At 42.8% G+C, this 27822-nt stretch overlaps 3 protein-coding genes across 7 annotated transcripts; all 3 read right to left on the reverse strand.

Annotated features, from left to right (window-relative positions):
• Positions 1-427: 427 nt before the first annotated feature.
• On the reverse strand, positions 428-10460 carry LOC120707008 (nicotinamide adenine dinucleotide transporter 2, mitochondrial-like). 2 transcript variants are annotated; one of them, XR_005688630.1, is made up of 9 exons: positions 10146-10460; positions 9937-10038; positions 8580-8657; positions 6710-6758; positions 5912-6024; positions 1813-1907; positions 1612-1700; positions 1428-1522; positions 428-1089 (listed from the first exon to the last, which is right to left on the reverse strand). XR_005688630.1 is itself a non-coding variant. In XM_039991768.1 (9 exons), the coding sequence occupies exons 1-9, from the start codon at positions 10222-10224 to the stop codon at positions 868-870; spliced, it is 951 nt and encodes a 316-aa protein (XP_039847702.1). In that variant the 5' UTR covers positions 10225-10459; the 3' UTR covers positions 428-867. The 2 variants fall into 2 exon arrangements, 1 of the variants encoding a protein (XP_039847702.1); XM_039991768.1 differs by having other exon boundaries at positions 8580-8686; positions 10146-10459.
• Positions 2407-4551, reverse strand: LOC120707009. Its single transcript, XM_039991769.1, has one exon. It carries the CDS (start codon positions 3866-3868, stop codon positions 3404-3406), a length of 465 nt encoding a protein of 154 aa, XP_039847703.1. The 5' UTR covers positions 3869-4551; the 3' UTR covers positions 2407-3403.
• A 9996-nt stretch (positions 10461-20456) lies between the features above and the next one.
• Positions 20457-25375, reverse strand: LOC120707010 (dr1-associated corepressor-like). Of its 4 annotated transcripts, XM_039991773.1 has the most exons (7): positions 25212-25375; positions 24040-24112; positions 23574-23667; positions 21344-21460; positions 21214-21265; positions 20852-21129; positions 20457-20782 (listed from the first exon to the last, which is right to left on the reverse strand). In XM_039991773.1, the coding sequence occupies exons 1-7, from the start codon at positions 25242-25244 to the stop codon at positions 20731-20733; spliced, it is 699 nt and encodes a 232-aa protein (XP_039847707.1). In that variant the 5' UTR covers positions 25245-25375; the 3' UTR covers positions 20457-20730. The 4 variants fall into 4 exon arrangements, with proteins under 4 accessions (XP_039847707.1, XP_039847704.1, XP_039847706.1 ...); XM_039991770.1 differs by having other exon boundaries at positions 20457-21129; XM_039991772.1 differs by lacking the exon at positions 25212-25375 and adding an exon at positions 24926-25163 and having other exon boundaries at positions 20457-21129.
• Positions 25376-27822: the final 2447 nt, after the last annotated feature.

Below are 27822 nucleotides of genomic sequence, written 5' to 3' on the forward strand. Positions count from 1 at the left end.
GTACCCCTCCAAAACATTATCTACTAAATAAGGGCGGCGACAGCACCAATTTGGCGCAGCTAGTGGAGAAGACGAAGAAAGGGAAGACGAAGGAAACTTCCTGGAAGATACTCGAACACAAAAGGTCTGTATCGTATGAACGGTAGAAAATGAGCGTTGACCAAGCGAGAAGACATCTAGACCAGTGAAACAAGATTGAACGGTGGTAAAATTTTAGGCCGACATGGACGGCCTGAGAGTGCGCCGAATCCAGCTCCTTTCATATATAGAAATGGCGTGCCACGGGCCCTGGTACTTGCTGATCCAAAACGTACGTTCGTATGAAGCCTTGCTCTGCTACCCCGGGCATTATGCTAATCCCATTGGTCAACTGAGTACACATATTAATATGTTTTAAATATGAATAAAAAATGAAAACAATTTCATATCATTTAAAACAAAAAATAGCATAACCAGAGAGCAATGTTTGCACGGAAATGCATATCCTGTTCACAAGACTCGCAGGAGTCCTGGCTTCTTTGAGAGTTCTAGGCATCAATCGCTTCTATATGCAATATGTGATCAACCGTAACAACTGGTCACATCGATTTTGAGCTTAAATCAGTAAAAATCGGCAACTAGCAGGTCGGCATCTTTTGCAGACAAGGATTGGCTCGATATTTTCATTTTTTGGTCCCTCCTCATGTTTCTATAACACGCCAAAACAGAATATTTTGATTCTCTCTCACCAAAACCTGTGTTTAACAGCCACCATTTCGTCAGAATGGGAAAATGACAACAACCATGTTAACCATCAGACCCGCAGCTAGATTGGATTTCCATCTCTGCTAGATCAACAATGGAACTTTGCTGGCTTCATGCTCTCGATTACGGGGCCAGAAGCTGGTGCATGAATCGATTGATCATCTCAAAGCTGGTAAAAGTAATGATAGCATTTGGGGTGGTTCTCAACAAGTTGGTAGCACAGCCTCGGTAAAAGCCAGGAAAACCTTCCTTCCTGTAAACTTGCTTGATACAGTCAGCTACACCACTATACCGCATAGCACCACGATGATCACGGCCTTGTTCTTGCAACTTGGATCGTATAACCTACCAACATAAGTCAACAACTAAATGTTTAAAACTAGGAGAGAGAAGAAAACATACCTTTTGAGTGCCTTATACATCATAAAAACAAGGAGACACTGACAGGAACAGTTACTTCACTTTAACCCCCTCTATTGGCAAAAGCCCAAGTTATGCTATCATAATGACGAAGTAAAAGAAACTAATGACATGTCACGTGCTAAACTACCTGATCAAAATTACAAGATGTACCATGAGCAGCTTGTGAAAGAGTAATAGTTGTATTCAGCTATTCCAAAAGGATGGACAAAATCTTCATTTATGGAAAAATGGTAGGAAATGCACTGTATCAATCAGCATACCTCATGTGGGTATGTTATTATCGAGGCTGCTACTTTGGATCCTGACGAACACATAGCTACTTGTGTAGGGCTGAGTTTATCAACTGTAGTGTTGTCTGAAAAAAAAAAGTACATAGTCAATCTTTTACATGTAGATGATGGATGACCAATCGTCATTCACATTTTCTGTAGCAAATATTGTTACCTCTTTTAGCAAAGTATAGTTTCACCTTTTCATAGACTGGGAGCTGGATGGCTACATGAGCAACCCCAACTAGAGAAGGCAGGAGACCACTATCATCATGGAGAAAAGAAACAAGGGCACATTAGGTCAATAATAGTTAGATGAAAGCTAAGAAATAGAATGAACCAGCACATGTGCATTCCAGTTAGATGCACAATCTACCTGTATAATCCACGGATTCCTTCTTCTTTTGCAATCCTCTGCAAAGCAGATAAGATGCTTTGGTAAGGCACTACTCCAGGTCTCATCCCTTGTGTCTTCAACAGAAAACATGGAATACATGTTAGATATCATCCAAAGTGGCACAGAAATGCAAGTGTGAAAGATAACGGAGTATTAGCTACTAACTAAAGACCAAGAGAAGACTATAAAAAGCTCAATTATTTAATGCAAACTGTACTACCAATCATTGCTTAAAAAGCATTCAAGCTGTTCTCCCAAAACTCATTTAGACTGATGGAAGCAAAATGTTATATAAGAGTATAAGAGTGTCTGGTGAGTTCTTCTGGTTACATAAAAAGAGTGAGCATTTTTCAGCCAGTCACTATGTTTTGTTCATGTCTTCAAAATCCTTCACTCCAAACAGCTTGACAGTCACATTATCCAAAGCAAACCATTGGTTCGATCAGGAAAACACAAATTCAAACCATGTCTAGTTTGGCAGTCAGATCCTGCTAAAAAGATCTCAAATTGTCAAAAAAAAAAGAGGCATGATACTATTCCAATCCCATTCATTGTTGCAGGATTCAAACTACCAATTTTCTGTCTTTTGCCTCCATGTAAATACAGATTCTAAGTTATACATGCAAAAATAAAATTGGCATATGTATATCAATGTGAGTTAAAACACTACTCAAAGATACAAAAACAGTAGCATTTTAGACTGTGTTCGAACAGACAAACCAGTGAGCTGACGAAGTCATCAGTTTTTTTCTCACCAGACCACCTCAGTGAGTGACAACATGAATAGGAATGCAATCATATAGATGGGGTGATGCATTTTTATGTATAATAAGCTGCATTCGGCCTTAAAACATTCAGGGACTCATTAGTTCATTCTTTACAACAAGAAAAAGATGTCTCCAACCTCTAAAGTTTATGGCATACCCTGTTCAGGTTTCATACTAGATGTTATTGTGCATTTAGCTCTTTTACCTTTTCTGATGTCTCAAAAGCAGAATAGTTAAGGTGGTCCCAATTTTTAAAATTAACGATAATGGAGAAAATTGCTATTTTAGGACTCCAAACAAGCGGCTTCGCTAAAATAGGATTCCTAACATTCGTTTCGCTAAAATAGGCCTTTAAACATTGGCACTTCGGAATACATGACATTTTCCTCATTTTAATCTCATTTTCAATACTAAAATACATGTATTTCTCGTATTGACTTTACTGCCCCTTCTGTACTAATCGATTCACGTAACCCTCGCGACACCGCTGCCCGCCCTACGAGCGACGTCCGAGATCGACGCCCGTCGCCGGCGCTCTCCCTGCGACGCCCGTCGCCGGCGACACATCCCTTGCTCATCTCTAGCTCTTGTTGTTTCCCATTGATTAGTACTCAATCGCCTATGGATCGGAGGCCAAAAACAAGCAGCAACCCTCACGAGATACAAAATTTTCATCCAGGAAAAAGGAGAGGAGGAGAAATCTGAGAGCGAGTGGTCGAGGAGGCAAAAAGGGAAATCAAAACCCAAGCTTTCATCTTTTCAAAAAAAAAAACCCAAGCTTTCGATGGTCGTCGGCGTCGTCGTCATCCGTCGAAGCCCGTCCGGCTCCAGACGGAGTCGCGCACCCGCGACATGTCCCGCACCTTGAGCGTCCGCCCGGCGCCCTCCACCACTGACGCCCGTGCCTGCCGCCGCGCCAGGTACACGTGCGGCGGCACCCACCTGCCGGTGCCCGCCTTGCCGTCGTCCATCTCCATCTCGAACAGCAGCGCCGGCTCCGGGTCCGGCACGGCGAAGCGGCTCGGCCACGCGGGCACCTCAACGGGCGCGGACGCCGCCACCGGCCGCCGGAGCCCGTCCCCGAACGCGCGGCTCAGCCCGCCCTGCACCCCGCGCCGCGCCGCCCGCCCGCCGACGCCCCCCGCCGTCGCCGCCGTCCGACCCTCCGCGTCGCGGACGGCCCTCGAGCAGCGCCCGTCGTCCGCGGCCACGGCATCATGCGGCGACGTCCGGGGCGCACAGGCAAGGGCTAAGGGCAAATCAGTCATATAAGCCCCCCAAATATGTATTTAGATTATCAAATGACTTAAAATGAGGAAAATGTCATGTATTCCGAAGTGCTAATGTTTGAAGACCTATTTTAGCGAAGCAAATGTTAGAAATCCTATTTTAGCGAAGCTGCTTGTTTGGAGTCCTAAAATAGCAATTTTCTCACGATAATGACCCAGCAGGCACTTAAAGAATGAATAAAACATGAGTTAACTCGTGCATGGTAATCACATGTATCACCCTTCCACCAATCTCTGACTCATGATTCTAGACACAGAACAAATAAGATGCCTCAAGTGAAATAATTTGGAATGGATCCCACATCTGCATATTGTGCTAACAGTGCCTTTTATTCTATGCGAAGTAGAAATTCTACAATTTTTTGTGCAATGTGTCCAGCACGCAGATTCAAAGGCAGAAATCATAGTTATTGCAGTTTATGTTATGGTCCAAACATATGAGGGCCCATTAACAACGCATGCAGAAAAAATCGCAAACCTAAGAGAGCTCACAAATGAGCTAATAGTCAGAAAACAGAAAGCGCTAAGTATAAGAGTTAAATTATGGTTAAGTTGATTATTATTTTTTCTTATATACCAAGTCATTGTCTCCATCTGCACTATGAGCTGGCTTGCCCACTATATAACAAAATTATTACATGCCACTGGAAAGTTTTGAAATGCCATACCACTAAAGCAAACTGCAAATGGTATTCTTCCACACCAGCCCTCATGCTCAATTGCCAAGCACCCGGCTCTGCCAACCCCAGATTTTATCCTACTCCCCTTCGTTGCATCCTATTGTGATATTTGTATATCATCAAAGCAATATCGTTTCTAGAAGCAATAGCAAGTATGAAAATATCAATTGTTCAGTGGCATTCAGAGATCCAATCCAAGAGCTTTCAAAATTTCCAGTTACAGTGGCATCTAAAATCCATATAAAGGATTTCTTAGGTGATCCAAAGGCAAGCAAATAAAGAGCCACTCATTCCACATCTCTCTCACTTATGCTCCATCCCTCCCTCGACTAGGTTGTTTAGCTTCATCATCACAACAAGAGCATCCGATTAGGATGTCGACAATTGTCAATTCCTTGTAATCACAATTTGTGTTCTAGAACTACAAAACTTTTTTCATATTGATTTTGAATATTTAAAAATGATATGAGTAGATTTGTCTCGAAAGTAGTTTCATATTAGTATGCTTTTGCTATAGTTTATGAATATATTTTAACAAAAAATAGTAGTTGAAGTCATGTATCAGGGACCTTCTCAATGTTGAACAAGAGACTTATTTATGACTAGAGGATCTGGAGTGACTGTTAGTGAAAATGCTATTGTTTAAAGAAGCGATCTTTCCATAATTGTTTTGTATCATAAAAAACGCAAGAACCAATCTACTTGCAACGAGATAAGCAAAAATGCAAAAGTTAAAATGCGAAAAGTTTGAATGATGAAAATGCTATTGTTTAAAGAGTGAGGATTAGAGAGAGAGAGAGAGAGAGAGAGAGAGAGACTGCATGAGCTTTGTTTCTTAGGTCTAGGTAAACCGCTGTTGTATAACTAGAAATGTTTAAGCATCCACACTAGTCCCTTGTATTCATGTGAATCCGTAATAATTACTCACTGAACCATGACCCATGTTTTTAAATTGGAAATGATCATCCAATGATGGCAGATTGACATAGTGAGGCACATGTCAGTGACACATGGGTTGGTATTTTCCAATTTGGTAATCATTTCAGGGTACTCAATAATACTGTGTAAAGAAGAACTGTGTGTTGAAGTCATATGTAAAACTATAAAACCTATACAAGTGACACACATTATCTTACTCCCTCTATTCCAAATTGTAGGTCATTTTGGCGAATCCACATTTATAGCTTTTGCTATGCACCTAAATAAACACTATGTCTAGATACATAGCAAAAACTATGTATCTAGATTTGCCAAAATGACCTACAATTTGGAATGGAGGGAGTAGAAGATAAATACCTGACATAGAAATGTAGACAAACATAAACTTTATAGTATAACATACTTGTAGCCTAGTCTTCACAACCCATAGTGGATTTGTTGCAGTGGCTGTTGCAATTCCAGCACATGAAGCTGCGAGAACATTTGCTTGGACAGATGGTTCACTGTTATTACCATCTGCATGATGAACAAGTGTTGTTAGTAGTAGATACAGAGCTTGTGTACCAATTCTTTTATCTGCAGGTTGAGCTTGAATTGTGGTCTAATAAAGGTAATCATGTAAATTATACACAACATATAACATGCAACTGCAGGTGAACTTTCAAAAGCAACAGAGGATATTCATGGTATCCAGAAAAATTGACTATAATAAGCAGGCAGCAGAGAGAGCTATAAAAACCATTATATAACAGGCAACTGCATCCATAGAAATAAGTTAGAACTTTCAAAAAGCAATGGAGCATTTTCATGGTATAGAGAAATTGAATATAAGCAGGTGGCAATCAGAGCTATAAAAAAATGTCTAGTATTGAACAGATTAATGTCATAAGTAATAATACATGAGATTTACACTATAGAGTATCATAATAATGTATGGTTTTATAAACAGTGTCAATAATAGTATATATGGTTTACTCTCAATACATACAAGGGACAAGCAACAGAGTATCATATTCATTTGAAATGCTCAATAAACAGAAAATGAAACTAAGAGATGGATAAAATTTAAAAAGACAAAATCTCATTCAAGCACATGTGCTATGCTACCACAAGATCTATTGACATCTCTGCCTAATGCTCTTCAGCATTTGACATACAAAAGATGGATGTAATACACTACATAAGCACAGTTGTATTTTACCTTCCGATTGAAGAAGTCCCTTCACATGATTATAAACCGAAAAGGTTACCTGCAGACACAAAAAGGTAGGTTTATTTGTTTTGCTACAATGGGCATGTTTGGCATGGCTCCAACTCTAGAAAATTCGTGGGGTTCTTGGAGCTGCTCATACCCAGTTCCAGAAATTCTTGGAGCTAGAGCTGTAAATAAATCAATGGTCTTTGCTAAGTCCTTATACTTTTAGTTTTTTATTTAAATAAAAATATAAAATATTTTAATCTATTTTACAAACTTCAGCTCCAGTATGGATGTTATGACCGGCATCCAATATAGCTGGCGGCAGCCCAAAAGTGGCTAGGATTTGGCAGGCATATTAGGCCCAAGAGGGGGCTGATTGCCTAGATTATCTATTTATTATAGTTCCTTAAAACAGATAGTATTTTCCTTGAGATTGGATAGCGGAGGCTATATATATTGTAACCAGGACTTGAGAAGGAATTAAGCAGAAACATATATCGTTTCCGGCTTCCCTTAAGGAGCTGGGATTTCCTGTGACCTAATCTCTCTCTCGCGCGAGACTTTTGCTGCTGCCGCCGCCGCACAGCCACGGCGCCTCAGCGCCGCCCACGTCTCCCTCCCCCGATCACTCATCCATATCGATTGAGGGAGATCCTTGGTAGGATCAGGAACCCTACCAATGGATCTCAGAGCTGGAGCCATGCCAAAACGGCCCTATATACCATATAAAAAATTGAAAAATGACAAGGAAAGTTCAAATAATTAAAGTGCATAGACCAAAGATCAACTATCTGATTATTTTTTAAAGGAATAGAAGGAATATCCCCAGAGGCACCAGCTCCAATGCACGCAATCAGAGTTTTTGTTGTAACATAATACTAGATTGCAGCATGGGAAATCTGGAATGTCAGAAACAGCAATATCTTTGAAGGAATTCCAGCAAGCATACAACTTTGGACCGTGAGGTTCAAAGCACAAGTACTCCTTCAGTTACATAGAGTTAGAGAGGACCTTAGAACTCCAGTTGTACAATGGCTAGACTCTATCTTGTAATCTTTCAAACCCCACCCCCCCCCCCCCAAACCCCGCCCCTTTCTCTTCCCTCTCTCATTGTAAGTATACCTAACCTAACCCCTGTAATTATCCTTTTCTTTGTTAATACTATTGCTGTGGGGAACTCCCCCACAGTTTCACCTCAAAAAAAAAAGATTGGCCGAAATCCTAAACAAGGAAACAGAGAGAAATCTAAAACAAGACGAGAAAACACCATGACGTTCCTAACAAGTGTTTCTTCTACCTGATTATGGAATATACAAGGAAATGTTTTCAAGGAGCATAAATACTCAGGACCCTCTCTCAGTTACATTCAAAACACGTGATTATTAGATATTCAAACTCTATCATATAGCAGTGTCATACTCATCCAAAATCAGACTCACTACTGACTTCTACTATCAAAAAGGATTATATTCCACATGTTCCTCCCCTCACCCACCTCCCATAAAAAACCACAAAATCACAAAAACAGCATTTGTTTCCTTAAAAAAACAATGTGATCACAACAAATGAACCACTTTCCTAACCAAACTACCAACATCATATATTATTGGGATCATTTTCTACGGTACATTAAATATAAGAATAAGGGCCCCTCACTAGCAAGAAATAATGTGCATTAGATATAGTGTGATCACATCGGATCAGGACAAGGTCGAGTCTCTGAGCTACAATTATAGCTCATTGGTTGTTCAACCAAACCACACTTGAGCACCCAAACATGAAAGAAGTGTTGAGCTAAAATTATGTTGCATTGAAGCAAAACAATTCTGCCAATAGTGCTTATAAAAGATGTAAGATAGACGAGATTCCTTACAGCCCAAGTTGGAAACAGTGCTACAATTGTTGGTGAAAGACCACGATACAACCCAGGCAAGCCTTCATTTTTCAATATCTGCTGAAAACCAGAAATAATCACCCTACCTAATAAAGATTGAAACATAAATTAGGAAACAAGATAAACACAAAAGGGTAGATAATAATTAGACAATTACCATAAACAAATGATGTTTGTTTGGTAAAATTTTAAAGTTGGAATACATGCTAATGAAACTAGTTATTCCTGAGTATACAATGTTTATCTATTATAGCTCCTATATTAATCATCCTAATACAGTTAGAGACATAAATATCGCACCACGTCTCTCAAGATAATATAATTGTAAACTATGAAGATTTTATCTTCCAAACTGAAGTTAGGGACATATCTTCACATCTCATATGCCTCCTCTTCAAAGGGTGTATTTAGATGCCAAAAAATTTTGGCAAAAAACATCACATCAAATGTTTGGACACGTGCATGGAGTACTAAATGAAGTCTATTTACAAAACTTTTTGCACAGATGGGTTGTAAATCGCGAAACGAATCCAATGAGCCTACCTAATCCATGATTTGCAACAGTGATGCTACAGTAACCATCCGCTAGTTATGGATTAACCATGAATTAATTAGGCTCGTTAGATTTGTCTCGCGATTTACAACCCATCTGTGCAAAAAGTTTTATAAATAGACTTCATTTAGTACTCTGAAATAGCAAGATTCCCTTTCAAAAAGTTTACGGGTAAAGATCTAAACACGGCCAAAGACTGGCTTTGCAGAATTGGAAGAAAACTTTGCAACAAGCAAAAAATATTTCATGACGAACTCCAAATTGAGCATGACAAAATCCAACAGAACACGTCTTTAGGAGCTATAAATGGTAATATTTGTATAACATGCCCTCATATTGAGAAACAGTTATGTTAAATGCCATGTTCTCTCCAACCAATTGAGAATATCATACCATCTCTAAGAGTCTACCTCTTTAGGAGCTATAAATGGTAATATTTGTATAACATGCCCTCATATTGAGAAACAGTTATGTTAAATGCCATGTTCTCTCCAACCAATTGAGAATATCATACCAATTGAGAAACAGTTATGATTTAGGCCACGACCAAAGATAAAAACACTGTATTACAGTAAAACTTCTCTTGGCAATTTCGGCCAGGAAGAATCTGTATCCGTTCTATTATATAATTGTAAAGAGTCTACCTCACTTCGTGCAATCCAGAAACCATCCAGTTCCCATATCTCTGAAGCACCCAGCCGGCAAACAAGCACGAAATGGAATATATACATAATAAACAAAAGTAGCAGACAGGCAGGCAGCATGCGTCGAGGGGTAACTTACCAGCCGGCGGCGCGCCAGATGAGAGGTTGGAAGGAAGGCCGTACACCTGCAGCCGCGTCTTGATCACGTCCAGCGGGCACAGTACCGTGGCCGAGATCACCCCTGCGCCAGCACCCACCACGCCAGAAATAGAAGGAATCAGAACCCAAAACCACCATCACAACCAAACCCGCGAGACCGAGCCCGAGGCGAGATGGGAGCAGAATTACCTGCCGAACCGCCGGCGAAGGCGTTGCAAGCGGCCTCCCGGAGCTTCCCCGGTGCGCCACCGCGGCCGCCCTCAGACATCGCTGGCAGAGGCGCCTGAGGAACCGAAAGCTAGAAACAGACAAGCCTCCCAGTCCACCTTCGCACTCCGGTCTCCGGCCGTGTGGCGCCAGCGGAGCGAATTGAGGTGGAGATAACGAGGCGGGGGGGGGGGGGGGGGGGGGGGGGAGCGCAGGTGAAGCGCGGCCGCCCGCCCGCTCGCCGCGTGTACGAAGCTTCGCTTGCTGGTGGTGGTGAGTAATGGGCTGAAGGGGTGAGAGGGGCGACGGGGGGAGCGGCCCGACGGAAATTGAGACGGGGACGATGAGCGAATCAGGGTAAACGTGATGCATCAATCAAGCTTTCAAAAAAAAGATGCATCAGAATATCAGGGTCTGATTTAGATGCAAAATTTAAAATTTCAAAACTATCAAATCGAATATGCGGCACATGCATAAAATATTAAATTTAGATAAAATAAAAAATGGAAGTTTGTAAATTATGAGACCAATCTAATGAGCCTAATTAGGCCATGATTAGACACTAAACTGCTATCCTAATACATGCTCTAATGATAGATTAATTAGGCTTATTATATTCGTCTCATAGTTTACAGACAGGATTTATAATTTATTTTACAATTAGTCATTGTTTAATACTTCAAACTTGTGCCGACATATCCGATGTGACATTTATAGGATAAAATTTTTGCATCTAAACGATGTCCAGATGCGGCGTGGCCTACCACTTCTGTGCCTTCTGCTTCCAAGGGGTGGGCACGTCCACCGGACATGGTGGACCACACCTGTTCCGACGAGTTCACCCGGGCAAGTCTAGGGATGTAAACGCTACAGATATTTTCGATCGTATTTGAATTCAATCCGGTTTGGAAGGAGTTTTATCTGTTGGTATTCGATTTTGAGTATTCAATACCCGTAACCAATTCGTACCCGAATACTAAAAAGTTGCATTTTTATAATGTCGATATCAATTATAATTTTATCCGACAAAAACTAATACTATCCGTATCCGACTCCGTATTCAAATAAAAATATAAAATAAATACGATATCAGTAATATCCGTCAGTATTTGATTCGTTTACATCCCTTATTGGTGACCCTTGGAGCGAGCTCTGTTTGGCAAGGCTTCTACCAGCTCTGCCTCCGAACCTCTACTTGTTTTCCACCACGCTTTCTACCCTTTGTAGTTGCCTCCTTTGGCGCAGAATTTGAGATTTGGATTTCATCTAGAATTGGTGGAGCACGGGGTTGGCCTCTAGTTTCATTTGCCACATCCTGTTCACCCTGATTATCTTGAGGTTCATGTTTGGTTCCATCAGGCTCACTTCGGGAATATGAACATTCACCCCTATTTGATGGCCTGTTTCTCTTGCAATAGCTTCACCCCACTCAGCTAATGCAGTTATTTGTTAACAGCCTTTCTCAAACCCAAAACTAGTTATGAGGCATGCCCTCACAAGTGTCATTGGCGATTTCTACTAGCTTCATGGTTTTATGCTGTACAATTCCGCATGCTGTTCCTGTAGTCACTATGTCATGTCTGTCCCACATTACCATATATTGACGGCGCTTAAGTATCAATTTTACGCCATCAATGCCTGCATAAACACATACAATATGAAGATCAATCTAGTGGTAGGGGTTTATTACTAACCATTTCCACAAGTATTGGTAAAAATTTGTATGCAGGTGTAATATGAGAGAAAACACACCTCAAGAGCCAGGAAACACACTCCTCAGTCTAAGGTAAAATCATTGACCAATCAGAGCACAAGAATCAGGCTCAAATGGATCAAAAGAGGCCAAAGTACAAAAGCAAACCAGACTAGGACATGGCCTTTGTTGAGGCTCACTAACGATCATTCCAGACGTCAACTTGATCAGAAAATCATAAGAGTTTGTATTTCTTACGTGCATCTTTATCCAAATAAATCCCTAAACCACATTTTACCTTTTAGAAAATGCAAGATGTGTTTTTGAGCTAATATGTAGGTTGCAAGCACACTTTGGCCCAACATAAAATCACAGAAAATATCAGAGCACCGATTCAGGCTCAATGGACCGAGTGTAGCCTAAGAACCGAAGCAAATCCAGTTAGGACAAGCCGTGCCTCAACTTTTGGACAAGAGGAGGCCCAGACAAGCCCATCAGAAGAAGATTGGTGGCGGTTGGCGCTACTTGGTGGCCGGCCGACCACCCTGGTCGGCCGACGGCCTAGTGGGCCCCACCGCCTCAAACCTTCGACGTGGCAGTCTCCCATTGGCTCCTTATGGCGGTTCCAAGAGGTACAAGTCGTGGCTCCCTCCTATAAATACAAGGGGGTAGAGATTAGAACACACACACCACACTTAACTCTCATCTCAAGCATCTTGTGTAGTCTTTAGGCTTAGCGGAGTTTAGGAGAAGTCTAGGAGTCATCGAGTCCCTAGAGTTTCTCGAGAGTTCTGGTATGGGTTCATCTCTAGTTCTATATTGTAATATTCAGTCATTTGTAATCGAATTAGACTATGGTTACCGATATCTGCTCAAAGTATGTTCTGAGTTCTCGGACATATGCTTTTTGATCTGGTTGCATTATCATTCGATGCATGCATTGCATGATTGCCCTGTGCTTGCGATGGTTAACATATTGGCCTTAGAACTCTGTCAACTGCTCTAGTATTTGTATGTTTGCTCGCCTTCTCGCTGCGTCAGGGGAGGTTGTACCCTGACTTCACCCTGAGCGATAGCAACAAGGGGTGGAACAAATAATGGTTTGTCGTGTCGAACCCCTTGAAACGAACCGGGTTCCTGGGAGGGCAACCAGATTCCCTGTATCGTTGTGATAGTCCCTGTATCAGTTGCTATCACATATAGAATACATCTCAGGCAGTAATCATAGTCATACCATCGATAAACAGTACATTCACTGGTTTAATTATTACAACATTCGGGGATATTCACAGGTTCATCTCTAGTTCTCTCTTGTAATATTTGGTTATTTGTAATCGAACTAGACTATGGTTACCGATATTTGCTCGAAATATGTTCTGAGTTATCGGATATATGCTTTGTGTTATCATTCGATGCTTGCATTGCATGATCGCTCTGTGCTTGCGACAATTAACATATTGGCCTTAGAACTCTATCAACTGCTCCAATATTCGTATGTTTGCTCTAGTATAATGTCTGTCCATCCGGAGGGTGGGGACTCCGCACGGGATACTAGAGTATCGCTTACTAGTGTAGACATGGTGTCTAGATTAGCCTAGTGTTGCTGGATGTCAACATTTCCCATGGTTTGTAGAGGTAGCCGGCAGGTGGTGACAGCCCTGTTCGAGCCCTAGTAATCCTCCATGTTCGGATTGGGGGATACGAGGTACATAAAGCCGCCGGGGTGTACGGGCTCCTCTTGTTGCTTCGATAGCGGTCTCCCGATTGTGTAGTTTAATCTCTGACAATCTAACCATAAGATAGCATAGATATAGCTAGCCTAGCACATCTGACTCAAGCTCTAGCTTCTAACTTGCTCCCGGCCTATAGCATTTTCTTTTCTTATTTATCCTAAAGGTAGTTTGTGTGTGTGTGTGTGTCACACAAACATTTACTGCTTTATTTCCCTTTAACATGCGCAGTAAGAATGTTTTAACTTCTTATGAAAGTTAAAAGGATGAGTTTTGCTTGGTTATACCTTGTCTGTTAAGTCTAGTTTTGGCTATAAGAGTTCTCTTAAGTTTAAGTCTGTTGGCTGTGTAAACGCTTAAGTTTTAGCTTTTAACTGTGTGTTGAACAAATCATCAATTGAGTACCGAAGAACCTCGCAAAGTCACTCATCAAGATTCAACTCGGCCCTTCAGTACTCGGGGGCTTGACGGAGGTAGACCATATCCCATGTCTGGGTACCTACTCTGCCGAACTACTCTGCACGACTACCCGGCGGACAGGCGCTCGGCTGGACGTAGGAAGGTTCCTCCAAGGATCAGGATCAAGGCTCGAAATAAGTTCCCAGATATTTAGGGATCTCAACCGACCTGATTCCATGTAACAACTCTAGTATATCCTTCTTTACTTGTAACCCATGGCACCTGGTCTATAAAGTGGCCGTGAGGGGACCCATAGGAAACAATTCATCCCTCGCAACTCCACGCATACGATACAACTCAACCCCAATACACAGAACACAGGACGTAAGGTGTTAAGTCTCCGAGCGGCCCGAACCTTTAAAACCCTTGTGTCATCACATAACCATTCGACTCTTGGTTTCGGAATCCCCCCTTCACCTACAAATCTACCACCGGGCATACCCCTGGTAGACTTGCCGGATAAGCAATCCGACACTGACCAACCCTTATGTGTGTAAGTATCCAATACGAACCTATCTAGTCAAGGAAAATTGATGGTGCCCTAATTTCATAGACCCACCATCAATCGTACATGACTTGGGACAGTGCAAGTTTTAGTTGGTAGGGCATAATAACTTAAAGTTTATGAGGGATGGATCATTCTACTTCTACCGTATGCATAAAACTCATTATCACATAAGAAGTAAAATGACAAGAACGGTAAGCACATAGTTGTGAATCAGTATAGCCCATGTTTTATGGTGATCTCCATCTCCATAGAACATGTTCACCATGTTGGTCTCAATCACCATGTCCCATGCACACCATGTGGGGGCCAAGGATCAGCTCCTTTTCCTCTCTTCCCTCTCATCTGGCCGGTCAAAACTGCGGCGCACGCCAGAGCTTGAGCTCGCCGGCCAGCGGCACATGCCTGTGGCAGAGCTCGAGGTTGCTTGGAGCCAAGCCCGCTGGGGGCCGAGCTCGCCCGCGCTGCCTGCTCCGACCAGGGACGGAGCTCACCCGCGTCGCCTGCTCTGACTAGGGGCCGAGCTTGATGGCTCCGGCTCGGGGCTGCCAGGGGCCAAGCTGGCCCGCACTGCCACCGCGGAGCTTGACGGCTCCGGCTGGGGGCCGCCGGGGGCCGAGCTCGCCGCTTTGCCGCTACGAAGCTCGATGGCTCCGGCTGGGGGGCCGCCGGGGACCGAGCTCGTAGCGTCGCCATCACGGAGCTCGACGGCGGCGGTCCTGGCCATGTGCCAAGCCTCCTTGCATTCCTGTTGCTGCTCGACTCTCAGCTGCTCTGCTGCTGCCACGCCCGCGCGTACCAATGATTGCCACGCCCGAGCGCCCAACAAAGCTCCACCACCGGCTACAAATACTCCCACCAATGGCTGCCTCTTTCCAATTCTGATCTGTGACAGCCCAAGTTTTTAATTTGACTAAACATAGATTAGCAACAAATGTTATGCATAAAGGATCAAGAAAAATTTAATAAAAGCATCAAAATTCATTTTTGCAAGCAATTGTATATATGTATATGCATATGTGTGTACACTTACAAGTAAATTTATAACTTTCAAACCATTGCTCAAATGAAAAAGTGCCTGAAACAAAAATTGTAGATCTTGAAATTTTGAACAAATTTGGTATTCAAAATTTTTTCATTTGACCACAGGAGTAAGGAGAAAAATTGAGTTTACAAAGGAACACAGCAACTTGGATTTAATTACGAAATCGCCCCTAACTCCATCTTCTTCTTCCTCCTCCCTGCACCCTGCCTATGGCAGTGTCGTACGCCAGCCACGCGTTGCACCCCCGGCCAATCCACCCCGCGCCCTTGGTTTTGCTCCGAAACCGGCCCTCCCTGGCACCCCGCAAGGCTGACACGCGCCCCTGCTCGCCACGCCATCGCCATGGCCGAACCACGCGTCGAGGTCGTGCCATCCCCTAGCCGTCGCGCCCTCCCCAGCTCGGGCACGCCCAGCTTGTCCTCCCCCTCCCCCTTTGCCTATAAAAGGCAGAGCCAAGCTACCCTCGCGCGCACACGAGCCCTTCCGCGGCCACCCAGAACCTGCGCCCCGAACCGCCGCCCAGTCCACCATTGCCGAGCCGGAGCTCGAGCTCACCATGGAGCCCCTTCCCCGGCCATCCCCGGCACGAGCTAGCCCTCGGAACGGATGCCCCTCGGCCCCCTGAAGCTCCCAAGCCCAACAGCCTCCTCCCTAGCTCGCCGGGCTATCGCCGGAGTGGAGCTCCACCTCGCCGGAGTTCCTGCTCCCGCGGTGCTGCCTTCTCCCGTCCACCCTCGCCCCAACTGAGACCACCAGCAGGTGTGTCTTAAACCCCTCTCCCTTTTCCCCCACTTGCACCTCGCCGCCGGCGAGTGAGATCGCCGGAATCCATCCGAAACCCGCCCCCCTGCTCTGCAATTCCGGCCAAGGGCCTATTTGTAATTAGAAAATTGGATTCAAGGGGGTAAACGGCAAAAGTTACATGAACACTTAGGTGTGAACTTTGAAAATTCATAACAATTTGTAGAAAAATAGTAAAAATACAAAATCAACTGTTCTGGAATCTTTGAAATGAAATCTACAACTTTGTCAACATGGCCATGAGCAGATTCTGAATATTTTTGGCTCTGGATTTGAAACTAGATAAAATAAGACTTAATTGTTCTAGCACTCAGAAAATTTTGACATTTTTACTGAAGCATTCTCATGTTTAGAGTTGATTCTGGTAAAAGTTTGGAACTCATAAACATCATGGAACACTCTAGATAATTATATGTTGTTAAATATAGCTTTAGTTTGTATAATTTATATCCTCTATTATTTGCATAGGAAAAATGTGAAAATTTTCCAGCATGCTAGATATCATATTAGGATTACTCAGTAAAAATTTGAGAACAAATAATGGCATGGTTAATTATGTATAAATGGATCTTTGTTCTAGCAGTAGCTGTTTATTTTATTTTTCGTGTTTAATCTGTTGCATCAAATTAGCTGAAATTTATACAGTAAGCATAACACTCAGAGGTATACCTTGTGTAAAAATGTGAACATCAGAAATCATGTATAACTCTAGTTATAAGTATCACTTTGTTCTTCTAGTGTTAGTTAAAAAAATGAATTTTCTGCACATTGATTAAATGGAAAAACAGCAAACCCTGCTTAATGAGTTTAAGTCAAGTTAATTACTACTCTATAAATGATTGCCTAAGAAAATGTAACTAAGAAATTTCATAATAAATTTTGTGCTACAACTTTATAGTGAAGGAAAGGATATGTAATTTGTTGTAATTTTTGTAACATGAACAATTTGCATTCATATAGAGGCGACTACTCTCATCGACGGAACGAACGAGTTGGTGCCAAGTCCAAGAATGAACTACATGCAGCTCAAGATAATCTAACTAAGTTGCCGAAGACCCGAACCAATGTTCGGAAGAGTCTAAGGCTAATTTTTGCCTAGGAAGGCAAGCCCCGTTGCATTTAAATTCCTATTATTTTCAATCTATGCAATCTATGTTGTAATATTATTTGTTTGTGCATTTAAGTTTTCAGGTGTTTTTTGAAACCTTAGATGCTTGATCCTAGGTTCCAATGGTTTGTTTACCCGGTTAAATCGACTAGATGCTCTGCTAACTAGGACCGGTAAAAGTCGAGTAGTCCTACTACTCGCGAGATTATAGGATCTGATTGTTTTACCACATACTGCAAATATAAGGTTTATGGATGGGATCATGGGACCCCGTCTTAGAGAGAAAAATGGATAAGGTCGCAGTGTGTGGTACAAGTTGTTAAGCGTTTGAACGTACTAACCACATGCCGAGAAATATGGTAATCGGTAAGCAAATTACCCGATTGGACCGTGGCGTGGGACATACCTCCCCACCGTCTTTACTTCGGTTCCATCTAGCTAATGCGTGGGTGCAGAGTCTGCGTACTTTGTAGTTGAGGGCGGTGGGCCTGTCCCGCAACATGAGAAGAAAGGGGAAATATTGCGTGGGTGACTTCGCTCCCCATGTGTGTGTGTTAGGTTTGCCTTGCAAGGTTAATAAACTCGATTCGAATCGTTCCGCCGCTCACGGACAATGAGACTTCTTAACACTTCTGCTACATAGAGTAATAGGTGGAATATGGCGATGATGATAATACTGTTGTGTGATTAATGTTTTTCACCATCATGCTTTTTTAATAATAGATGCTTATCTAGAATGGTTAATTGAACTAGAATATGGAAAAGTTAAAATCTGAAATTAAGGACCTACTCTTAGTCGCTTTTTCGGCAAAACAAACCCCTCTAGCCAAAAAGCCTTGCATGTCTAGTTAAGTGGAGTAAGTTATATCCGTTGACGGGTAAGTCTTGCTGAGTATTAGTATACTCAGCCTTTCTTGTGGCTTTGTTTTCAGGTATACACTTGGGTTTGGGTTGATGTCATGTACGGGCTTCATCGTGACGTCATGTTTCGTCGATAGACTATCGTTTGTTTTCCGCTGCAATCAAGAACTCTGATGATCTCTTTTATGTTCAAAAGCATTTTCTAAATTTCAAACTCAGTTTGTAATAAATCATGATGTACTCTGTGTTGTAAGAAATGATGAAATGTTATAATCTCTGGACTCGTCTTTCTTGCGAGTGTTCTGCAAGCTTTGGGTTCGATCGAAGCGTAGGTGGTTTCATCGGGACTTTACCCGATTGAGCTGCCGGATTACTCCGTTTGAAGTGCGTATTAACTCATCTGGCCTTTAAGGTGATGCTTAGCACACTTGAGCCAGATTAATTGGGATGGTTCTGCCACACTATCACCCACGGCACCCAGACCTTCCCAGCTATAGTCGTGACCGAGATCTAGACATAGCCGACCTCCACAGCGTCGGGGATTTCAAATTCCACGGCCGCCGCAGCCGTGCACCATCGCCACCATCCATCTCACCGTGGACAGCCCGTCTTTGCCGACCTCCACCTCAATCGGACGCCTGGGTGAGTTTCACATGCCCCACTTGTGCTCACCGACCATTTTGTTTCTCCGGCGCATCACTCATTCTCGTCGGCACATGGCTGCATCGTCACGGCTCGCCCGCCCTTGCGCCGTGCGTGCCGCGTTGGCCGTGCCGCCTTGCGGCTGCTGCGCCACGCGGCCAGGGCCGCTGTTGGCCGAAGCCGTGGCCGGCATGCTGCCGCCGCCACTGGTGCGGGAAGGGGCAACTGGCCGGAGGGGGGCGGGAGAGGCAAGGGCGGCCAACGCCGAGGAAGGGGTGGGGGCAGGGGCGGCCGACGTCGAGGCAGGGATGGCCGGCGCTGGGGGAGAGGCGGGCGCTGAGGCAGGGGTGGCCGGCGCTGGGGAGGGGCTGATGCCGGAACAGAGAGAGAGGAGAGAGTGGGGAGAAAGGAGCTGATAGGTGGGCTCCACTGCCACGTGTTGGTCACGTCAGCGAAACCACCGTCCAAAACAGCCGAATGGTCAATTGTGAACGGTTTTGATATTTAGATGGTCAAGAATATCCGGTTTTAGAGTTTCATGGCCAAAATCAAACTCGGACGATAGTTGGGTGGTCAAAAATGGACTTCTTCCTATATCTAAATATGGTGCTAATAAAGTTACTCCTTTTGAGCTTGTTTATAGTCAAGAGGCCGTTTTGAGGTGAATCTGGACGCTTATAGATTGGCTAAACAAAATGAGCTTTCTATTGTTAATTACTATGATTTGATGATGGATAATATTTATAAGGTGAGCTACAAACAGTTGAGATTTGAAAGAAATTGAGAAAGATAAGCTTCGGGTAGCTAGAGCATACAACAAGAAGGTAAGAGCCAAAAAATTTTAGGTTCATGAGCTAGTTTGGAAAACAATTCTACCTCTTAAGACAAAAAGCAACAAATTTGGTAAGTGGTCACCGAGTTGGGAAGGAACGTATAAGATTTTCAAGGTTATCTTCGAGAATTTTTATATGATGGAAACACTGCAAGAAAAACGTCTACCAAGAGCATTGAATGGAAGGTACTTGAAAAAATACTACCCAGTGTTTGGTAAAACGCTTGAAGATGAAAATGACCGATATTTGGATATCGCCTTTAGCATTATTTTTAGGCCTACTTGATCTTGTAATTCTGTATTATTAGAGCATATTTTAATACTTATTTTTTGACTTGCAAATCTCACCAAAAAAGACTGAGGGCACCTACATCACTAATTGTGCCCTGTGTTATGTTTTTGTTATTGAACAATATTACTGTGACGATAAATTATCATTTACTAAATAAAAGCTACTGTTTATTAGGTTTTTAAAAATACACTATTGTTTAGTAGATATTCTATTTATTTACTAGATTTTAAAACACGTGCCTAAACCTACCAAGGCTAAAATAACCTATAATTTGCAACGAAGTACAGATGATTGCAGCAGACAACAAAAAAACAGCGGATTACCATGTCGTACAATAAAGAATCACTGATAAAATATTACAATATAAATAGTCAAGCACTCCTCAAATATGCGGTTAAATATGCCAAAACGCTTGTAGTCAATCAATAAGAGGCAACAACCAAGCAATTATTGGGAAACCAAAGTTACACAGGACAGCTACATAACTGCATCACATCAGCAGTCCATCACAGCTAAGCTGTGGCAACTACTTCAAACTATATTTACATTTTACAACACCAGAACAGTCCTGTTAGTCCATACAATGAGGACGACCATGACTAATCCTCGTTGTCGTAGTCCTCATCCTCATCAACCTGCACCGTCAGATGGCCAAAACCAGATGGACCGACACCAATGTTTCCAGTGGCAGCATCTGGCATTGGCCAATCTGACTGATGGTCGGTATTCGCTTCTTCCACCTTAGATGCACCTGGCGCAGCTGCTGGTGGGGGAGCCTCTACTGGAGGTTGTGCACTTTGGTTTATGTTTTCATTGCCATGGTTGCTCTCTGGAACTGTCTCGTCTCCTGGTAAGGGTTCCCCTTGTTCAGCAAACATGCTGCTCTCATCCTCAAACTGTACATAACCAACTTCCTTTCTCTTGGTTGGTGGCCGCCCTCTCCCCCTGCCTCGACCTCTCCCACGGCCTCTAGGGCTGATGTTCGCACTTCTTATGGCCTGCAAAGGCGAAGATCCATTACTACACAGCCATTGCTATAACATTATTAATGATATGCGCTGTGGTGGTTGATGTAGCCATACCATTTTGCTGGATCTTGATTCATCATTCTCAGGGTCACTGCCATTTGACTTTCTGCAAAGTGAATTTCAAGCACTAATAAGGCACTTGTTGCAGTGAGTCATGAAGAGCTGATTAAACAACTGACTTTACCTTCTTCTAGGTAATCCTCTTTCATCCCCACAAGAGTCTGCACCACCAAGGTCTGGTACCTTGTTGACAACTTCAGTCAGGAAATCAAAAGAACTGTACCTTTTCACACATTGCTTCCTGAAGATAAAAAAGATAAACATAGAGCTGTTAGGCACTTATAGCTCAAAGCTGAAACATCAAGCATACAGTAATTGTGAATACAGAGATAAAGCTGGAAAAAAAGTATATCATGAAGGAACAGATGACATCACAAGCCACAATGTGACAAACATTCTTTTTATTTAAAAAAAGAAGTCTGATAATCGATCTACATACATTTTAAAATGGAAATAACTTATGAGAAAATAACTACATTTGCCTATGAGATGAGGGTAGTATCTGCTCAGTTTCAGTAGGATATCCTCTACAAATCTCCTTGAGTTCAATTCCCAAAAAGCACCCTATAGCACTTTGCACATTGCAAACAAATAGTATCGTTTCCAAATTGGTTACCAAAACCAACCTGCTTTCATGTTCGAGATTCAGATCTTAGGATGTTATTTTGATGTGACTCTTCTGCTGAAAGCAATCAGTCCATCGCTTCCTTCAGATGTCAGTCAAGAACATTAGTTGAGCCTAATTTGAGTACCTTATGTTTTCCCTATACAAATTAGTTGGTTAGGCAGGGACCGAACAGTTCTCGAACCCCTTATAAACATTAACTTAGATAACAGCTACTTTTTAAACAGTGGACTCTTTTAAATCAATGAATTCTCACAAAACGCCATATGCAGTGGTATGGAAAAGTGCCATAGTTATGAGACATATGGTATATCCAATAAATTATCCACCAAGTTATGGGAAATTTGCTCAATAATATAAACAAAGGTGTCCTCAAACAAGATCCTCGGTCTACAGTGGAAGCCAGCCAAAACTTCGACTTGGTTAAAAACAAATAGATGGTGGAGCATATCTTAGGTAAAAAAAGAAAAGGAAAAGAGTAAAATGCACCAGAGGTCTACCAACTTGTAAGAGCGTGTCATTTAGGTCCATGAACTCCAAAAGTGCATTTTTAGGTCCATCAACTTGTAATTTGTATCACTTAGGTACATAAACTTTGAAAACACAAGTCCATAAACTCTTAAAGTGCATTTTTAGGTCCATAAACTTGTAATTTGTGTCACTTAGTTCCATAAACTTCGAAATTGCATTTTTAGATTCATGCTTCATCCATGAGCAGTCGTGTGGCTACAGACGCGCCATCAAAGATCGCTCCAATATCGTTGTCCATAAATATCATTCAATCCTTCATCGAAAATCACAATGGGTTGACCCTAGTCTAATGCTGGCACGGGATTTTTGGCCACAACACCTTGTGCCGCCATATCCGGCCACCGGCGCTACGGAGGACATAATATCCCCTACCATGTTACATATTGTTGAGTCCCTCTGTGACCTCCACCTTTTCCAAGCCATCACACCTCCAAGATAAGTCTTTCATCCCTCCTCTCTCTTCTCCCTATGAACTTGATTCGAAATTGAGGCTAAAATTTGACCCTTCTGGCAAAACTCCAGCAGCGTGCGGCCACCTCCTCCACATTTTCCAAGCCATCACACCTCCAAGATAAGTCTTTCATCCCTCCTCTCTCTTCTCCCTATGCACTTGATTCGAAATTGAGGCTAAAATTTGACCCTTCTAGCGAAACTCCAGCAGCGTGTGGCCACCGTGTAAATTCATGTTGGTGCGATATCAATGCACGAAGGCTAGGTGGAGGTGTATGGACCTAGATGACACAAATTATAAGTTTATGGACCTAGGAATGGACTTTTAGAGTTTGAGGACGTAAGTGACACAAATTACAAGTTTATGGACCCAGAAATGCAATTTTGAAGTTGGACCTAAATGACACCCTCTTACAAGTTAATGGACTTCTGGTGCACTTTACTCAAAGGAAAACTTTCTCATCTTCACCAAGAATTTTTTTTGGAAAATGTATATGCTATAAAACGATGATATAGGTAAACAGCACAGCTTATATCATACTTAAAAGTTCAAAATTATCAATGGCCACTAAAAGATTTTCAGGCCCCCATATGTGATAAATAACAGAATCAAATGATTCAATGTACATAATAACATTATTAGACCAGTACTTAACATTACAAGATATTTATTAATCTAAAGAAACATAGAGGGATACATACAATACATCGCCAGTCTGTCAAAATCAAAGTGTGTGGTGGTACTCACAGGTGGAAGGAATTCAGAGTCTTTGCGCCGCTTTGAAGAGTAATTTCATAGGTCCGATCAATCAAATCTTGCAAAAACAATTCAAGAGCCCTTGCTGCATGCAAACAAAAAAAATCAAAATGTCAAGAATTCTATTTATATGTTTCAACATGATTTCAATAACAATTTACAGCAGATACAGAACAATAGACGGATGAAACGTTGCCCAGAATCTCAGGAAATAAATTGATAATGCTGACCGTAACCTCCTGTAAACTTATAAGGTGACTCTATTCTATAATTTATGTCGTAAGAATGAACCCAAAATCAGTTTGTGCATAAAGTTATTAGCCAGATGGCCAGACCTCAGACGATGAGATACAGACCAACCTTTTCCATGTTTTATTGGTGTAGTAATACTAGATTATTGTGGTCTAAGAATGCAATTAAGTAAATACCAAAGCATAATGACTCTTATGAAACTTACAAACTAAAACAGGCACCGCTAGTGCAATCTTGCCAACGTCCTCATCTGCTTGCATTATCTTTTTTATCCGAGCCTATCACAACAGAGAAAATAATTAGGGGATAACTTCACATCGTTAGAACTGTGTAAATATTCAAACATTGCTCAAAAGCACCGTATAATATGGAATTAGTGCACCTCATACAATGAAAACAGTAAGGCAAATGCTCAAAATTATCTAAGAAGATATTCCAACCTATAGTAATAAGCACAGGCACCAAAAGGCAAAACCAACTTTCAGATATCAACACATTGATACAGACATCAAAGAAGTTGTTAAAATCATATTTTGCCGCATTATAAATATAGCAAATGCTGCAATTCGCAAACATTAGCTAGGCAAATACAATAGATAAGGCTCGCTCCTGCAGCACATGGAGCTGTGTAGCTTAGGTTTCGCACACGGTAATGGGTAATCACTCCAGCACCAGATCACATGTTGTGTCTATCCAGCAATACATGCTTGCATGATCAGGAAATCTAACGAGCAAACTACGTGAAGGAACAGTGGCACTAGATCACAAATCTAGCCCATCCTATGCATCTAGGGAGCCATGCGAACAGAGCACAAACCTGCGGACTGGAGATCACACCAGGTCGCCCCGTTTGCACGAGCTTTACACCCACCACAAGCCCAGAACAGAGCTGATTCCTGGGCCGCGAGCGCCCACAAATCTCTCCATCCTTCCACCAACGCCAGCCCTCCCTTACCCCCCCCCCCCCCCCCCCCCCCCCCGCAGAACACGAACAGAGAACCACCCGCAGAAATTCCGACCCCTCTCCGTTCATCACCACCGAGACAGGCAGGCTTCGCAAAAATAAAAATAAAAAATAATGGGAAAAATACCAAAATGAATTCATTTTCCCGTGCGCGCGCGAGCGAGCACGGGAGCCGATCTGCGCCTACGCCTCGCCTTCCCGCACAATCCAGCCACGAGAACAAAACAACGACGCAGCGGGTCAACGGCGGCAGCCGCCACCAGATCCCGCCCGCGGACACGAAGATCCGCACCGCGCGCGACGACGCAGATCGGATCACGCGCGTGCGCGCACGAGGGGGCAGATCAGGGCCACAGGCAGACGCACGGAGAGAGGTAGGGAGAGAGAGAGAGAGAGAGAGAGAAGACACGAACCGCGGGGAACCGGGTGCCGAGCTTCTTCCGCATCTTCTTCGCCGCCTCCGGCTCGATGGACGCTATCGCAGTCTTCTGTCACACACACACAATTTTTTTCCGCTTTTTTTTGGGCGGCTTGGGCCTCTTTTCTTGTTTTGGCGTCGCCCCGCTTCCACCATCAAGTTGAAATCACATCTAAAGGATGGCATCGAATCGAGTCGACTGTTTGACCCCAAAACCGAAACACGTAGTTAAAACTTGAATTGGCCCCGAACACTGACTTAGGCGATCTCAAAATTTTTTAGTAAAAAATATCATATTATATGTTTGGACACATATATGGAATACTAATTGAAGTCTATTTACAAAACTTTTTTATAAATGAGTTGTAAATCGTGAGACAAATCTAATGAGTTGTTGACGCTTTTCTGGTCAACACATCAGTGCGCTAGAATGCGCGGATTGCAAACGATCGTCGCCAGCGAAGAACACCGGCGACCGGTCAGACCGGTCCCGCCAACCGGTCAGACCGGTTGGACACAGAGAGCTTCGCAAAATCTAGAACCTCAGGCTCGGGAGGGACCCGTCGGAGCTCGAAGAACTAGAGTTGTCTTAGGTCAGCAGGCTACCCAAGACGTCCTGGAACGCCGTAAAGAGGAGCAAAGAACAGCAAATAGGTTGGAAAAACTTTGGGTTTGAGAAATTGAGTAAAGAGAATAATTTTGGTTCGATTGTGGTTAGAAACCCTCAATCGGCCGCAGCCTTTATATTTATAGGCCGAGCAGGATGTACCCCTTTCAAATCGGGTTACAATAGGATTCTAAACACAAAACTCTAACCCTACTCGGATTACAAGCCTAGACCGGTCTGACCGATCGGCCCAACCGGTCAGACCGGTCGGCCTCGGCTATTACCAATTTTGGCCTCCAACATATGGCCCCTACCTTTTTGGTGAGCTATGCAAGCCAAAAAGCAAGCACCTAAATATGCTCTAAGAATACAAAATTACAAATCAAGCACTGGCCTAAAATAATGCTAAGGGCGATATCTAAAATACCGGCCATCCTCATCTTCAAGCGTCTTGCCAAACACTTGGATAATATTTCTTCAAATATCTTCCATTCAGCGCTCTTGATAGACGTTCTCCTTGCAGCGTCTCCACCATATAAGAATTCCCAAAGATAACCTTTACAATCTTGTATGGACTTTCCCAACTTGGCGACTACTTGCTAAACTTATTGCTCTTTGTCCCAAGAGGTAGAATTGTCTTCCAAATCAGCTCACCAACTTGAAAAGATTTAGCTCTTACCTTCTTGTTGTAAGCTCTAGCTACCGAAGCTTGTCCTTCTCAATTTCCTTCAAAACTTGCAACCGCTTGTCGCTCACTTCATCAATATTATCCATCATCAAATCATAATAATTAACAGCGGAAAAGTCATTTTGTTTAGCCAATCTATAAGCGTCCAGATTTACCTCAACAGGTAAAACGACCTCTTGACCATAAACAAGCTCAAAAAGAGTAACTTTAGTAGCATCATATCTAGATATGCGATGAGCCCATAATGCTTCGGATAAAACCTCATGCCACCTCCTAGGATTCTCTTCTATCTTTTCCTTGATGAGCTTTATCAAGATTTTATTACTAGACTCGGCCTGACCATTGGCCTCAGCATAATATGGAGATGAATTGAGTATCTTAATCTTGTAAGATTCGGCATATTCTCGTACCTACTTTGAAATAAATGACGATCCTTGATCTGTTGTCAAAGTTTGAGAAAAACCTAATCTATGAATGATATGCTCCGTAATGAACTCAATTACCTCTCTATGTGTCATATTCTTCAAAGACATCGCTTCGGTCCACTTAGTAAAATAATCCGTCGCAACTAACACGAAGCGATGTCCCTTTGAAGAAGGCGGGTTAATTTGACCAATGAAATCCAAACCCCATCCTCTGAACGGCCAAGGCTTAACAATAGAATGCAACAACACAGTAGGCACCAACTGAATATCACCAAAACGCTGACATTCTTCACACCCTTTATAATATTTAAAGCAATCCGAAATCATACTTGGCCAATAAAAACCGGCTCTCCTAAGCAACCACTTCATTTTAGGAGCTGATTGATGTGTACCACAAATGCCTTCATGCACTTCTCCCATAGCAACACAGGCCTGATCGGTCCCCAAACACTTGAGAAGAATATCATCGGCGGTCCGACGATAAAGCTCATCGTCAACCAAAATATATTTAAATGCTAAACGTCGAATATTTCTCTCTGCACCACAACCAGGATCTTTTAAATATGATATGATAGGCACCCTCCAATCTTGCACTTCGGCTCCAATTTTTTTGAGTGGACGTTTCAGCCGAATTGCTCTTCTCGCCACCCTTAGCGGTCAGATCGATCTCCTGACCGGTCAGACCGGTCTAGGCGGTCAGACCGGTCTCAACGACCGGTCGGACTGGTTCGTCCAAAACCAGTGACTCGGATTTAATTGATATCGGCTTTCTAATGTTAAAATCTTTCTTTGTAACATTGTAGCGAGATGCCTGCTGAGCCAGAGCATTAGCCTTTCCATTATCTTCCCCTGGAATATTTTGAATCACAAATTCATCAAAGAAATA

Source organism: Panicum virgatum, chromosome 5K, assembly GCF_016808335.1.
Source record: "Panicum virgatum strain AP13 chromosome 5K, P.virgatum_v5, whole genome shotgun sequence".
In the NCBI taxonomy this organism is placed as follows: Eukaryota; Viridiplantae; Streptophyta; class Magnoliopsida; order Poales; family Poaceae; genus Panicum; species Panicum virgatum.